The 17,595-nt window shown below is 37.5% G+C and overlaps 1 protein-coding gene across 1 annotated transcript in view; it reads left to right on the top strand.

Moving 5' to 3' along the window:
* Positions 1–17,595, top strand: part of MYRFL (myelin regulatory factor like) — a 183,062-nt gene that overhangs the window by 71,176 nt on the left and 94,291 nt on the right. Inside the window, exons 9-10 of the mRNA XM_036760731.1 lie at positions 2,134–2,244; positions 7,772–7,862. Coding sequence (XP_036616626.1) covers positions 2,134–2,244; positions 7,772–7,862 — 202 coding nt within the window. The remainder of the gene's footprint in view (positions 1–2,133; positions 2,245–7,771; positions 7,863–17,595) is intronic.

Here is a 17,595-nt window from a genome sequence, read left to right as displayed (position 1 = left end):
TCACTGGACAAATCACTTAACCCTGTTTGCCTTAGTTTCCTCATCTGTAAAATGAGATGGAGGAAGAAATGGCAAACCACTCCAGTATCTCTGCCAAGAAAACCCCAAATGGGGTCATGAAGAGTTGGACGCAACTGAAAATGATTAAGCAACAACAACACACTCATGAGATATGTTTACCTTTCACAGAGAGCAAAGATAACACTATTAGTTTGAAGCAAAGGAGTCAAATGAAATAACGTATTAAGGAAAGTTGTAATCAAACATTCCCCCATATAAACCTGGGGTATCTCTCCCAACAAATATACACACCATCGGAGAAAAGAGTGGGCATACGTGGATAGACACACATATTAGGAACATGTTTGGTTAGGAAATATGTTAAGAACATGTGTGGTCAGGATTCACATGCAGAGGATTTTAGCTGAAAATTTGGGGTATCTATAAGAAGAGTGGACTTTTTCATTGAAAGCCAGAGACTTAAAAAATTGATCTTTTAGAAAAAGCAGCCAAATTTGCCTTAGACTAGTAAAAACAAAACAAAACAAGACTTTCCTTGTGGGGGCAGGGGAGGGATTTTTAGTCTTAGTTTTATTTTTCCCCCCTCTTTGTGCCATAACTTGTCTAGTTCCTTCAGAATCTTGACCAAGTCACTAATCTCCAATAGGAGATTCTCAATCCTAGGCCAGCTTCTTCAGTACAAAGAACTTGACTCTCCCAGTTAGTTAATGCTCTGGAATTTGTTCAATCTTTTTTTTTTCAACTGAACTTCTTAGTGGCTGGGCTTGGCATGTCCAAAGATGTTCTATCTCAGTCTGATTCAGGGGTTCTTAGTAATTTTTTTTTCTTACATAGACTCTTTGGCAGCATAATGAGCCTCTGGACCCTTTCACAGAATACTATTTTTAAATGCATAAAATAAAATCCATTGGACTACAAAGGAAATTAATTATATTGAAAATCCAGTTATCTAACTATTCAAAAAAATAAGTTTTCATACTTCAGGTTAAGAAACTTTGCTCTGGTTCAGGGTGATCATTCTCCATGCCTCTTGATTTTACTCTCTGGAGGTGAGTCTATAATAGAAGCCATGTAAGGGTTATTTGACCTGGAATCTCTTCTGTTCTCTCAGATAGATGAGTGGGTAGAGGGAAAAAAGCACCTCGACATAGCAAAACCCAAGAGGCCAGGTCTTTGTCTCTTCTGCCTGCCTGGCCACATTCCTGGCCTTTCAAATGCAAATACTGCCAGTCACTGAGCTCACCTTTATGTCAAGAAAACCCTTTACTCTAGAGAAGAGTGCCACAGCAAACTAAGCCAGGGTAGAATAAAGGGGATTTCTGTTTCCCTCAGAGTCTTAAGGAAAAATGAATTTTTGCTTATGGTGATGGCTGCATGAGCAAGAAATATTTTAAGAGCCAACTCCTGTTCAGATGGCCATTACTTGGTTGTTGAAGGTGAGTCAGTCCCATCTGCTCCTCACCAGTGAATTGCTGATGTAATCTGAATCAGTGATGGGAGAGCCTAATGAGAACCAGGGAATCTTAATAAGATGGGACCAAAGATAGTAAGGTGGCAGAGTAGAAAGGGTGCTGGATTTTGGAGTCCAAGGACCTGACCTCAGGTTAAAATCCAGGGTCACACAGCTAGTAAGTGTCCAAGGCCAGATTTGAACTCAGGTCCTCCTAGCTCCATCATCTACTATCTTAGGTTTGGGTTTTACTTTTTGACTAGTTTGATATAAATGGAGTTGGGCTATCTTATCCTTTGGATAGTGAACTGTCCCCAGCATTGAGATGAGATCCATATCCTCTTCCACCAGAAAGATGGCAAAGTCAGTCTATGCCTGAATCTGATAGCACCTCATCTGATGTACAAGTGGGATTAGGCCAGTTCTACTGGTACTTGGGTACACCTGGTTCCTCATGTTTGTAGAAAAACAATCTGGTGTAGAATGGGCAAATCCTTTAACAGCCTGTTTGCCTCTGTTTTTTTTTTCTTTCTGTGAAATGAAGGAGTTGGAGAAGATTGTCTCTTCTAGCTTTAAATTGATGATCACATATATGTATATATACATAATATTTGTACATACATGCTCATACATAATCTTTTTATCTCTCCTTTTTGCTTTAGAATTGATCTACCAGGAGACCAAGTGACCAAAGTAACTCTGGGAAGATTACACTTCAGTGAGACGACAGCCAATAATATGAGAAAGAAGGGAAAGCCCAACCCTGACCAGAGGTACTGAGTGTCAGCATGTGGGAATCATTGACTATCCATGGGGCTACTGTTGAAATAGCTGAGCATTTCATGAGAGCCTTGCCAAGAATCCATGACATCAAACTTGGCCTGTTTCTTTGTAGCTCAGGCTCATAGATTTGAAGACAGGGTTATGAGTCTTTTAAGTTAGAATCTGAGAGTTACTTTTTTAAAAAAATTAATTTTTTTTTCAATTAGCAAAGCATTCATTTTCTCTCCCTCCCTACACTGGAAAAGCACAAAAAAAAACAAACCAAACCTTTTAATAAATGTGCATAGTCAAGTAAAACAAACATTCACTTTGACAATATCCAAAAAGGTATGTCCCCTTCTGTGTATTCAGTCCATCATTATGGTTACCATTGACACTCCCATTGGGAGCACCCTGCAGGAGTCATTTCCCTTTCCTTCTCTAAATCTACGAGCTCCTGTCCTCAGCCTGTTTCATTTTCAGTCTTCCCTTTTCCCCCACATCCCAATTCCTTCTCCCACAAGATTCAGCTTCTATTTTATGATAGTACTGGGTCTTGTTTTCAGAGAAGAGAGAGAAGGCACGTGTGGCTTAGTTGGAATTGCATCACATGGGGCTGCTTTGTAAGCAACATGTTGCCCACTAGCAAAATGTTTTCAGTCCTGGACCTCTTTTGTAGGCATATTTTTTTTGGTATGAAATAATTTGGGAAGAAATGATAAATTTTGTTAAGAGAGGCTTTGGATATAGGCCTGGCACCAAAACTGTGTCTGCAGTCTGAAGTCTTGTCTAGTTAAGTTTGGAGACTTGCATTCCCAGAGGAGAGAGCTGGCCACTGGGCGATGAATGTTTTTGGCCACAGCAGCTCAGGAAGCCATCTACTAAGACACTGGAGGGATTTCAATCTGTTTATGGCAAAAAAAAAAAATAAAAAATACATAGAACCAAGGATATTTTAACATAACAAAGTCAGGCTTTTATTTTTATTTTGCTAAGCCTTCACATTCCCTTGGGGTTTAGGCTGTGTTTATTTATTTATTATTTTATTTTAAGTTTTGAGTTCTTTCCCTGCTTCCGCCCTGTCCCTCACCCATTGAGAAGGCAAGAAAAACAAAACATTACAAATATGTACAGTCATGCAAAAGAAATTCTGGCATTAACCATGTCCTAGAAAAAAGAAAAGGAAGAAAGAAAAGAAAATATGCTTAACTCTGCACTCTAAGTCCACCAGTTCTCTATCTGGAGGTGGATAACAACATTTGATCCCAAGTCCTTGGAAATTGTGATCGCTGTATTGATCAGAATTCCCAAGTCTTTCAAAATTGATTATCTTTACAATATCGTTGTTATCACATAAATTGTTCTCCTGGTTTTGCTCACTTCATTTTGCATCAGTTCATACAAGTCTTCTCAGGTTTCTCTGAAACCATCTATTTCCCCATTTCTTATAGTACAATAGCATTACATCACATTCATTTGCCATAAACAACTCAGCATTTAGAGAGACCCTGAGTGTGGGACTATGGAGGTGATAATCCACTGTTCTCTGCTTTGGTCAGATGGCAACAATAGTATTGTGTTCATTTCTGGATACCACATTTTAGGAAGAACATTGCTTAATTGGAGAGTGTCCAGAGTAGGGAGCCTTGTACGGTGAAGACACCTGAGATCATGGCATATGAGGACTGATAGAAGGAATTGGGTTTGGAGAAGAAAAGACCTAGGGAGGAACTGGTAGCTGGCTTAAAGTATTTAAAGGGTTGTCAAGTAGAAAAAAAAGAGTTAGGATTGATCTGCTTGACTCTAGAGGGAAGAACTAGGAATATTTGGTGAAAGTTGTAAAGGGCAAATTTAGATTTAACATAAAGAACAACTTCCTAACAATTAGTGTTATTAGAACATATTAATAACAAAAATAATAAAAAACCATATGATGTTGAAAAAGCTTTTTGATAAAATTCAATGCCCCTTTCTTTAAAAAAAATTCTAAAAAGCATAGGAATAAATAGATTTCTCCTTAATATGGTAAATAGTATCTATCTAAAATCAAGAGCTAACATTATATGTAAGGGCTATTATCATCACAATTACTTGATATAGTGCTATAAATACTAGTTATAGTGATAATAAAGTGAGAGAATAAGCACAGGCAAAAATAAAATTATCACTTTTCACAAATGATATGATGGTCTATATAGAGAACCCTAAAGAATCAAATAAAAATAATTAAGATAATTAATAACCACCAAAGTTTCAGGATACAAAAGAAACCCACATATATCAGCAGCATTTCTGAATATTACCAACAAAATCCAGCAGGAAGAGATAGAGAAATTACAATCAAAGTTGCTAATTTATACAATATTTGAGAGTCTACCTACCAAAATACACATAGGAATTGTATGAATATAACTACAAGCATTCATTACAGAAATAAAGATAGATCTAAATAGTTGGAGAAATATTAACTGCTCATGCTTAGGTCATGCCAATGTAATAAAAATGAGATTAATACCCAAATTAATTTATTTATTGTCATACCAATCAAACTTCCAAAGAATTATTTTATAGAATTAGAAAAAAAATCACAAAATTCATTTGAAGGAAGAAACAGTTAATAATCCCAAGAGAAATACTGAAAAAAGTGAGAAAGAAAGGGGCTTGGTAACATCAGTTCTCATGCTAAAATGCAGCAATAATCAAAACTATTTGGTACTGGTTAAAAAATAGAGGGGTTAGTGGAAGAGAGAAGCAAATAAACACAGTAGAATAGAGCCAATTAAACCCAAAGACCCAAGCTATTGAAGAAAGGACTCACTATTTCATAAAAAAAAATTAAAAAATCTTCTGGGAAAATTGAAAAGCAGTTTGGTAGAAATTTGCTTTTGATCAACATCTCACACTGAATGCCAAGATAAAGTTCAAATGGATGCTTGATTTGGATATAAAAGATGATATCATAAACAAATTGGAAGAGCAAGCAAGGAAATGCCTTTTGCAAGTATGGATGAGGGAAGAGTTCATGACCAAACAAGGGACAGAGAAGATCAAACAATATATAATGGATAATTTTGATTACATAAAACGTTTTTGTAGTATCAAAATTAATGCAGTTAAAATTAGAAGAAAAATTAAGTGAAAAAAACAATCTTTGCAACAAATACTTCTCATACTGTTCTCATATCTAAACTACATCACAAATTGTTTTAGATGGACAAGAACAAGGACTATTTCCCAATAGACAAATGGTCAAAGGATATGAACAGGTGGTTCTCAAGGAAAAATTCCAAATTATAACAACCATATGAAAAAATGTCCCAAGTCACTAATAATTAGAAAAATACAAATTAAAGGAATTCTAAAGGTTTTACCTCACACTCATCAGATTTGCAAAGATGACAATTTTTTTCTTTTTAAGTAGTATTTTATTTTTTTCAATTACTTGCAAAGATAATTTTTAATATTAATTTAAAAACATTTTGAGTTCCAATTTTTCTTCCTTCTTCCCTCACCTCCTCTCTCCATAAGAGGATAAGCAATTTGATGTAGGTTATATATGTACAATCATGTAAAACCTATTTCCACATTAGTCATGTCGTGAAAGAAGAAACAAGCCAAAAAACCATGAAAAAAAAATAAAGTGAAAATAGTATGCTTCAGTCTGCATTCAGACTCTATCAGTTCTTTCTCTGGGTGTGGATAGCATTTTCAATCATGAGTGCTTTGGAATTATCTTGGATCACTGTATTGTGAAGAAGAGCTAAATCATTCATAGTTGACTGTCTCACAATGTTGCTGATACTGTGTACAATGTTCTCTTGGTTCTGCTTACTTCACTTTGCATCAGTTCATGTAAGTCCAGGTTTTTCTGAAATCCTCCTGCTTGTCCTTTCTTACAGTACAATAGTATTCTATTACATTCATATTCCACAATTTGTTCAGTCATTCTCCAATTGATGGACATCTCCTCAACGTCCATTTTCAATTTTGCCACCACAAAAAAGAGCACTGTAAATATTTTTGTACACATTGGTCCTTTCCCCTTTTTTATGATCTCTTTGGGATATAGACATAGTAGTTGTATTGCTGGTGATGACAAACATTTTTTTAAAAAGATAGTTGTTGCAGAAGCTGTGGGAAAATAAATACACTCATGTGTTGCTGGTGGGACTGTGAATTTGTCTAGATGTTTTGGAATGCAACTTGGAACCATACCTCAGAAGTCAATAAACTATATATATGTAGTTCATATATATATATATATGTATATATATACATATATATATATGTATATATATACATACACACACATATATATATATCTATATACACATATACATATATAGCAATACTACTGCTAGGCTTATTACCCTCCAAATATAACAAAGAAAGGACTCATGTACAAAAATACACTTCTCTTCAACTCCCACCCATTAGTCTCAGTTCTGTCCTCTGAAGCCAGGCAGAAATCTAATCCCTCTACGTTATGGTAGAATTTCAGATATCTAAACCCTGCTATCATCTCTTGCCCTCTTTCCTGGCCCCATGTCTTCTCTTCTTTAGGTTCAACATTCCTATTTCCTTCTACTGATGTTCATGTGGCATGGTTTCTTGTTTCCTTATTGTTTTAGCAAACCACACCTGCATGTTCGCAGTTTGTCAATGTTCTGAAAAGTGATAATCAAAACTGAGCACGATACTCTAGATCAGATGTGGTCTGACCAGGAGAGAATACAGTGGGACTATCATTTCTCTTATTCTCTCTTTGAGTTCACTTATACAATATTATATATAATCATTATAATATATAATTATTATATAAGTAACGATTTTTAATAATACTTGTACTAGAAACCAAAGAGGAAGAAATAAAATAAGCCATGGAAGGGAAAGGAAATTCCTCAACCTCATTGATGAAAATGGCCTTGGGGAAGATGAGTGTGGAAAATTAACATCTTTGATTCTAGTATTGAAGAGGAGGTGGTGGTAAGAAAGGCATAAGACAGATTGACAGGAGCTGGCCCAGTGCTAGGGGAAGAGCCAAAGCTTGTTGAGATGTTTTTAGCTTTTTTATGTGGTCAGGACACTAGTGTGTCCTGGCACACTGATTGAGAAGCAGTGGACCAAATATATTCTGTCTGAATGGCTAACAAATGAGAAATAACACATACTTAGAACTGTCCTCAAACCCAAACTGAGGACCAGAACTAGGAATTCCATTTATACTGGGTCCCTTTATGGGATTTGCAAATGACCTGACTTGCATCAAATGAGATAATATTTTTAAAGCACTTAGCACATTGCCTGGCACATAATAAATGCTTATTTCCTTCCTTCCTTCCTTCCTTGTACCAAGGACTAATAGAGAGTGATAAAAGATGAATCAATTGTTATATTCTTTCACAGTGGAGAGAATTTTGCTCTTGGGAGGAAATGAAGGAATGCCAGTATGGAGTGGCATATCATGGGACAAATTACTTGTGTTTCAGATGAAGTCAGATTTGAATTTCTCTAACGTTTTTACTGTTTCCTAACTAGATATTTTATGTTGGTGGTTGGACTCTATGCTGCTAATCAAGATCAGCTGTACTTGTTGACGGCTCACATCTCTGAGAGGATAATTGTCAGGGTAGGTACAACATCTTCACTCTCCCTCAGGCTACAGCTCCTGAATCTCCACTTCTTTCTGCTCCCAAGAAAGAATTCAATATTTTCCAGATATGGTTACTTGGAATATTACCATTGAAGGAAATTTTATAAGAATTATATTGAGGAAGAGAGAGAGTGTGGCATAGACCATGGGCTGACCTGGGAATTGTCCTGCCTTGATGACTAATAACTATGTGACCAGAGGCAAAGCATTTTGAAATGCTCTGAGATGCAAAGTTATGGAAGAGTTACCCAGTTGCTTTAGAGGAAGGAGTTTCCACAAGGTGAGTTCACCCCACACCAATGAAATCACAAGTCTAGACCAAAAAAAAAATATGTTGAGGCTAGACCATCAGTGTTTTAATAGTTTTGGAGAAAGTGGGAAGCCATCAAAGGAAGCTTATAAATAGGAAACCCAGCATGGTAGAGTGCTGGTTTTGGAGTCAGGAAGATCTAAGCTAGAATCCTACCTCTTACACTCACTAGCATGTGACCATGAGCAGGTCACTCCATTACTTTTGGCCTCAGTTTCCTAGTCTATAAAATGGAAATAATAATCATATCCTGGGGTAGCTACCTCAAAGAATAGCTAAAGTGCTTTGTTGGTAAGTTGAGCATAAATACTCTGGCCCTGCTCTTTCAGGGCCGGGAGGGCAATATCTCCCCCTCACCATGCTAGAGTGCCCTGAGGGATTAGGATAATAGTGTGCTGGTCAATGTTTGACATCTGGTTCTCTGGGGAAAAAAAGTGTGTGTGACACAAATTCGATCTGCATTATCAACATTTTCTTTGTCATTATCTTAAATGTTGAAATCAACAAAGCAATAAATCAAGTCCTTATTTGTCGTATTTGCCAATTTCCACATTGAAAATTTAAATCAGATCTTCAGAGCTAGTTTGAGCTGACTGCTACAGACTCCTTGGTTAGGGTACCTTTTCTCTATTCCCATCAATTAACTCAAGTCACCATCAGAAGTGCCCCTACCCCATTGGTAGGAACCTATCACCCGGATTCCATTTAACCACAAAACAGTGGGTAGCTTTTACAAAAGGATGTGAGCTTCTTGAAGGCAGAAACCTTACTTTTGTCTTTCTTACTAAGTGTTCATTGACTAACTGATTCTGTGATCCTGAGGGAGGAGACTTTATATAGTGATATTCTTTCTTGTTTCAGAGCAATCATATGTCATGGTCTGTTATAAGTAAGAGATTGTAAATATAGTGCAAGGGAATGATTATTGGCTTTGGAGTTAGATGACTCGGCTTCCAATCTTAGCTCTTCTTCCTTTCTGGGGCTCAGTTTTCTCTCTGTAAAATGATGAGATTGAACTACAGGTGGGGATCTTAACCTTTTTTTGTTACCATAGACTCCTTTGGCAGTCTCAGAAAGCCTATGAACTCCTTCTCAGAATAATGTGGGGTTTTTTTGGAGGGGGGCTAATTAATTAATTTATTTTTAGTTTTCAACATTCACTTTTATAAGACTTTGACTTCTAAATTTCCCCTGCTTCCTTCCCCAAGACAGCATGCAATCTGATATAGGCTATACATGTACAATCATATTAGACATATTTCCACATTAGTCATGTTGTGAAAGAAGAATCAGAACAAAAGGGAAAAACCACGTGAAAGAAAAAACAAAGCAAAAAAGAGAGAAAATAGTATGCTTCAATCTGCATTCAGACTCCATAGTTCTTTCTCTGGATGTGGATAGCATTTTCCATCATGAGTCTTTTAGAATTGTCTTAGATCATTACATTGCTGAGAAGAGCTAAGTCAGTCAAAGCTGGTCATTGGACAATGTTGCTGTTACTGTATATAATGTTCTCCTGGTTCTGTTCACTTCACTCAGCATCAGTTCATATGAATCTTTCCAGGTTTTTCTGCAATCAGCCTGCTCATCATTTCTTATGGAACAATAATAGAATAATGTTTTTAAATCCATAAGATACATAGGATCACAAAGGAAACCAAAGTTTAATGAAAATAACAACATGATGGGGCAGGTAGGTGGCACAGTAAATAGAGCACCGGCTCTGGAGTCAGGAAGACCTGAGTTCAAATCCGGCCTCAGACACTTGACACATGTACTAGCCGTGTGACCTTGGGCAAGTCACTTAACCCCAATTGCCCTACCAAAAAAAAAAAGGAAAGAAAATAACAACATGGAATAAAGGCAAAATATATATATATATATATGTGTGTGTGTGTGTGTGTGTGTGTGTGTGTGTGTGTGTGTGTGTGTATGTATATATATGCATATATATACATATATATTTTCCCCCTCACCCAAGTTTATCTATTCATGGATGAAATCTATCCATAGGGTCCATGGATCCTGGGTTAAGAACCCTTGGACTAGATGACCATTGAAGTCCCTTTTAATATTCTATGAGTTTGATAAACTACCCATGAGTGGAAACCCTTAAAAATGTTTTCATAGTTTTAAAATAATTGAAACAGTGACTAAACTGATAAAACACTCATTTTTACAGAGTATACCGAAGAATTCATGTAGTACTAATCCATTCAAACCATGGCCTTGTAATGACACCTCCAATGAGACAAATATTTGGGTGATAGACACATGATTCTTGATAAGTGAGACTCTCCTGTGGAGAGAGGAGAGAGGGAAAATCCTTTCTGCTTTTGGAATAATATGGTGGCAAAAGAGAGGTTAAAAGTGCCCACCATCACCCCACCCACCAACTTCTTTAATATTATTCATAATCTACTCGACCATTTAAAAAAGTTGGAGTTGACATTGAGGTACAGTGTGGAAAGAATTCTGAATTTGCAGTCATAAGGTAGGCATTTACTACCTGGGGGAGTCACTTAGCCAGGTTGGGACTCATTAGAGAGTGATTAAATGGTTTATTTCAGTGTAGTTTGAGTTGAGTGTCAGTGTGGAGAAGGAGCTAGTGTGCTAGGCTTGGAGTTCAAGAAGAGCTGCTTCTGCTCCTAGCTTTGTGATGGTGGCTCAGCTGCTTAACTTTTTACTAAGACTTAGGCAACTCTGTAAGCCCAGGGTTCTTAATTCTTGGAGAGTTAGATGGGGCAAAAAATTACATCATTATTTCAATATAATTGGTTCCCTTTGTAATCCTAGTTTTTTATTTTATGTATTTCAAAACATTATTCTGAGAATGAATGAATGCAGGTCAAGTTTAAAGGTCATTCACTTTTGGGTCTTGCCTGGGAAATGGTGGTCGTCGAAGCTTGAAGAAGCTTGAAGTCTTGAGGAAGCAAAACTGGGAATGCTTTTAGCAATCTTATTTTAAAAATTTATTTTATTTTTAATTTATGAAATAAAAACAAGCATTTCCATAATAATATAGTATAATAAAAAGATGTTTACACATGAAACTGCAAATCTATTATATACAACTTGCTATTCCTATTAAATACATAATAAAGTTATTGTGTAAATTTCTTTTTTTCTTCCCTCCCCTCCTCCTGCCTTAGAGATGACTACCATTAGACACATATATATATGTGTGTGTGTGTGTGCCTATAGAAACACACACACCATACATATTATTTGTGTGTGTTTGTACATATGTAAAATTATTCTATATATTTATTTATCAGTTCTTTCTCTGGATCTATATAGCTGTATCAGTAAGGCAAGATTCATGACCTTGAAGATGACCATGACCATGCCTGTATAGTTTGGAATAAAAAAGTATAAGAGATTCTCAAGGTAGAAGGTAGAGGAAGTATAACATTTATTCAGACACTAGAGGATCCAATCCCAAGACCAGGAACTCCAATTCAATATAGCAGTAACTGTATTTCAAAGCCAGTAAGTCCTCCTCAGTGTAGCAACAAGGAAATATTAACACAGTATTATAGCAAGGAACCAAGTCATCCTGTAACCTTCCCTCCTGCTGGGGCCTTCCCATAAACATTCACAAATCTCAACTGCCTGCTTGCCTGCTGTTTTCTTCCCATCTCAATTCTCTGGTCTCTACTCTTGGCTCTGCACTCTCTCTGCAGCTCTGTCATTTGGGAGTTTCTACTCCTTCTCCTTCACCTTGGGATGAATTCTGCCTTCTGAATTCTTTGCAGATTCTGAGTTCCGTGGCTATCTTCTGGCTAAATACACTCTTTTTAGGGCCCATGGGCTTCACACTCAATCATCTAAAGAATGTAGGCCTGGGGCTTAGAGCCTAGTAGGTAAAGGGTGTAGACCTGCCTACAAACAAACCTCTTTTAACTCACATTGTCACCACAATAGCTTCTTTCTTCATATGTCCTTTATAATTAATTTGGGTATTTATGATAGTTAAAATAACTTATTCCATCAAAGTCGATCTTAAAATGGTATTGTTTTAACAATTTAATTTAATAATTCTTTTGGTTCTGTTGATTTTGCTTTTCATTATTCCATGCAAGTCTTTCCATGTTTTTCTAAGATCACTGACCTCATCATTTCTTAAAGCACAGTAGCATTCCATCTCAATCATATCCCACAACTTGTTCAGCCATTCCCCAACTGGTGGGCATCCTTGCTTTTAGTAATCTTAGGGAAAGAGTCCTTGCTCTTTCTGAAAGAGTTCAATAGTATCCCAGGTAAAGATTCTATCTGAACCTCAACTTGGTGATAGTAGAGAGTCTAGAGCTGCCTAGTAAATATCAAGCTCAGAGAGTCCTGAGAGTGACCTGTCCAGCAGAAATGCTTTGTATCATGAGGAGCAAGGCCAACGTAGCAACTTAGCAACCTGCCCATGTTCTCTGTGTGTGTTAGTCAATAGTCAGTAAGCATTTGTTAAGTGCCTACTATATGCCAGGCACTACACTAAGCACTGGAGATAAAATGGGAGGCAAAAGACAGTCCCTGTCCTTAAGGAGCTCATAATGTCCCTTATAACCATCGTTATCTACGCACATGCCCACTCTTCCTACAGATATTGTGTTTATTTATGGGAGGGAAGCAATTTTTTATTGCTATGATTCTTATGCAATCTGAATTAAACATCTTTCTTTTGAGTTAATTATGTATACTAGCTGGCTATTAAAGATAAAGATAAATATAGCAGTGGGAACTCGTGAGCTGTGGAGTAGGAGCCCAGACCACCAAGAATCTGAGAACCTGTCAGTAGTCACCCCCCTGGGGACTCAACTTGTACATGCTACACGTATTTTCTATTAATGTCTCATATTGATAACCTTTATGGGCAAATAGGGATAGATTATCATTGGATCACAGAACAAGAAATGACATTGGGAGTCATATCCTTTTTTTTTTAAATCCTCACATCATATGAAATATCATATCCTTAAAAAGGATATTCTTTTATTCTTTATCCTATAAAATAAAGATGTTATCCTAGCACCCTTAGAAAAGGTGATCTTGTGGGGCGGAGCCAAGACGGCAGCTGGAAAGCAGGGATTTGCTTAAGCTTTCCCCCAAATCCCTCCAAACATCTGTAAAAATGGCTCTGAACAAATTCTAGAGCTGCAGAACCCATGAAATAGCAAAGGGAAGCAGGTTTCCAGGTCAGAATGGCCTGGATGGTTGCTGGGAAGAGTTTGTCACATGGTACAGGGAGCAGAGCACAGCCCAGCGTGGGCCGTACCAGGACAGACCAGATCAGGAATCGGCCTGGAGCAGGCCTGAGGGCCATGAATCATTGAGCTGTGGCAATTACCAGACTTCTCAACAGACAAATGCCAAAGACCACGGAGCAGGTTAGTGAGTAAACTGCTAGATTGGATTAGAGAGCTGTCCGGCCACCAGCCCTGGGGGTGACAGGGGTGGTGTGGTGGTGGAGCTCCAGCATCAGCTGCTTCTGGAGTCCCTGGCTCACACAGTGGGAGGAATCAAGTGGCAGAACCAGAGCGGGAGTGCAGGGCTTGTTTTGCCCTGCTTGGATCTGGGTTGCAATCCTAGTTGGCGATTCTTGGGGGAGGAGGAGTGCTGTTGTGGCAGAGCTTGCAGTGACAGTGGAGTAGAAGTAGTTCTGAAAACAGCAGCACAGCCCCTAAAGCTTGGGACCAAGCACTCTCTACTCTACAAGGAGTCATACCCTGACAAAAAGTTCAAAGGTCAAGTAGTTGGCTGGGAACATGGCCAGGCAGTGAAAAAGAATGCAGACTCAGACTCAGACTCAGACTCTAGAATCTTTTTTTGGTGACAAGATCAAAATATACAGCCAGAAGAAGTCAACAAAGTCAAAGAGCCTACATCAAAAGCCTCCAAGAAAAACATGAACTGGTCTCAGGCCATGGAAGAGCTCAAAAAGGATTTGGAAAAGCAAGTAAGAGAAGTAGAGGAAAAATTGGGAAGAGAAATGAGAAGGATGCAAGAAAATCATGAAAAACAAGTCAATGACTTGCTAAAGGAGACCTAAAAAAAAATACTGAAGAAAATAACACCTTAAAAATAGACTAACTCAAATGGCAAAAGAGCTCCAAAAAGCCAATGAGGAGAAGAATCCCTTGAAAGGCAGAATTACCCAAATGGAAAAGGAGGTCCAAAAGACCACTGAAGAAGATACTAACTTAAAAATTAGATTGGAGCAAGTGGAAGCTAGTGACTTTATGGGAAATCAAGATATTATAAAACAGAACCAAAGGAATGAAAAAAATGGAAGACAATGTGAAATATCTCATTGGAAAAACCACTGACCTGGAAAATAGATCCAGGAGAGATAATTTAAAAATTTTTGGACTACCTGAAAGCCATGATCAAAAAAAGAGCCTAGATATCATCTTTCAAGAAATTATCAAGGAGAACTGCCCTGATATTCTAGAGCCACAGGGCAAAATAGAAATTGAAAGAATCCACCAATCACCTCTTGAAAAACATCCCAAAAAGAAATCTCCTAGGAATATTGTAGCCAAATTCCAGAGTTCCCAGATCAAGGAGAAAATACTGCAAGCAGCCAGAAAGAAACAATTTGAGTATTGTGGAAACATAATCAGGATAATACAAGATCTAGCAGCTTCTACATTAAGGGATCAAAGGGCTTGGAATATGGTATTCCAGAGGTCAATGGAGCTAGGATTAAAACCAAGAATCACCTACTCAGCAAAACTGAGTAGAATACTCAAGGGCAAAATATGGATTTTCAATAAAATAGAGAACTTTCAAGCTTTCTCAGTGAAAAGACCAAAGCTGAATAGAAAATTTGACTTTCAAACGCAAGAATCAAGAGAAGCATGAAAAGGTAAGCAAGAAAGAGAATTCATAAGGGATTTACTTAAGTTGAACTGTTTTGTTTACATTCCTATATGGAAAGTTGATGTGTGTAATTCGTAAGACCTTTCTCAGTATTAGGGTAGTTGAAGGGAATATACATACATACATACATACATACATACATACATACATGTATATACACACACACACACACACACACACACACACACACATATATACGTATATATATATATATATAGACGGGTGGCACAGGGTGAGTTGAATATGAAGGGATGATATCTAAAAAAGTAAAATCAAATTAAGGGATGAGAGAGGAATACATTGAGAGAGGGAGAAAGGGAGAGATAGAATGGGGTAAATATCTCACATAAAAGTGGCAAGAAAAAGCATTTCTGTTGGAAGGGAGGAGGGGGGAAGGTGAGGGGGAATGAGTGAATCTTGCTCTCATCGGATTTGACCTAGGGAGGGAATAACATACACACTCAATTGGGTATCTTACCCCACAGGAAAGTAGAGGGAAGGGGATAAAAAAGGGGAGATGATAGAAGGGAGGGCAGATGGGGGAGGAGGTAATCAAAACCAAACACTTTTGAAAAGTGACAGGGTCAAGGGAGAAAATTGAATAAAGGGAGACAGGATAGGATGGAGGGAAATATAGTTAGTCTTTCACAAAATGAGTATTGTGGAAGTGTTTTACATGATGATACATGTGTGGCCTATGTTGAATTGCTTGCCTTCTTAGGGAGGGTGGGTAGGAAGTGTGTGAGACAACTCAAGTAATGTTCAGGGACTTGTCATAGAAGCAAAAAGGAAGAAAAGGATTCTTTATTTAAGATCTGGAGAGAAAGAGTGGTCTCCCAACTGATAGACAATAGGTAGGGAGAGGCAAGCCCAGAAAACAGAACTTAGTTAAATACCCTAGGGCAAACAACCCCCACCCACCACTGACCTTTACTCTCATTGGTGGAGTTCAGGCTCACAATCTAAGTGAGGAAATCTAACCCAGATACATGGAACAAAGAAAGGCTAATTTAGTCAATGAGGACTCTTAGAAACACTTTTATCCTTATTTGGAAAGGCTTGTGCTGAGGGGGGGTCAGGCTGCTCTAAGTTTTGGATTCCTATGGGTCAGATGATTTGAAACTTAGGCCTAGCTGTCAATCAGAAGCCCTGAGCAATGCTGAAAAGTCCTCACCTCCATTTATCCCACTCAATTCACAGAAAGGCTGAGACCCAGATTCCATGAGAAGTTTCACTATCCCACTCAGAGGGGAAGAGGGGAGAGAATTTGGAACTCAAGTTTTAAAAGCAGATGCTTGAAAAAAAAAAGTTGTTTTTGCACGCAACTGAGAAATAAGATATACAGGCAATGGTGCATAGAAATCTGTCTTGCCTTATGAGAAAGTAAGGGGAAAGGGGATGGTGGGGGGAGTGGGGTGACAGAAGGGAGGGCTGACTGGGGAATGGGGCAATCAGAATACATGCCATCTTGGAGTGGGGTGGAGGGTAGAAACGGGGAGAAAATTTGTAACTCAAAATCTTGTGGAAATCAATGTTGAAAACTAAAATATTAAATAATAAAATAGAGAGAGAAAAAGAAAAGGTGATCTTAGAGAAGGTCACCATCTTAGAGAAGTGGTGACTTTCCTTTTTTTTTGTGTGTGCCCTGAGCCCTTTATTTTATTTATCTAGTTACTTTTTAACATTCATTTTTTAAAATTTTGAGTTCCAAATTCTCTCTCTCTCCCAGAGGTTTCACCTCCACCCATTGAGAAGACAAGCAAAATGATACCCATTATACAGGTGAAGTCATGTAAAACATATTTCTATACTAGCCATGTTGCAAAAAAAAGCAAGAAAAATAATAAAAATATAAATAATAAAAATATTTAAAAATAATAAATATTTATAAATAATAAAAATAAAAAATAATAAAAAACAACATGCTTCAATCTGTATTCAGAGTTCATTAGTTCTCTCTCTGCAGGAGGGTAGCATTTTTCATCATGAATCCTTCAGAATTGTCTTGGTTCATTGAATTGATCCTAGCTGCTAAGTCATAGCTGACTTAGTTACTGTGTACAATGTTCATCTTGTTCTGCCTCATGAAGTGACTTTCCTAAGGGTATATAAGGAAAAATGAATTTTCTGGGATCACAGGATCTTAGGTTTAGAGCTGAAAGGCTTTCAGAGGTCATCTAGTACCACCTCTCCTGGAGGGCAGGGACTGTTTTTGGTCTCTTTTTGTTTCCCCAGGGCTTAGCACAGTGTCTGGCTCATAGTAGGCATTTAATAAATGTTTATTCAATTTCTTGAATTATAGATAAGGACTTTCAATCATTTATTTTGAAGTTCTATACAGTAAGCAACATTAATTGTGCTGCATATGAATTCTCTATCTTAATTCCAATCAGTGGTAGTGCTTTAAAAGCTGCTTTTGAATATTTCATTAATGATCCCACAGAGGAAAATGTAGTTTATGTATCTTGGAAAGAATATTATTTTCTATTATAGATGAGGCTATCTCCTTAGGAAACTCAAGTC

This window comes from Trichosurus vulpecula, chromosome 5, assembly GCF_011100635.1.
Source record: "Trichosurus vulpecula isolate mTriVul1 chromosome 5, mTriVul1.pri, whole genome shotgun sequence".
In the NCBI taxonomy this organism is placed as follows: Eukaryota; Metazoa; Chordata; class Mammalia; order Diprotodontia; family Phalangeridae; genus Trichosurus; species Trichosurus vulpecula.
This window is presented reverse-complemented; position numbering and strand designations above follow the sequence as displayed.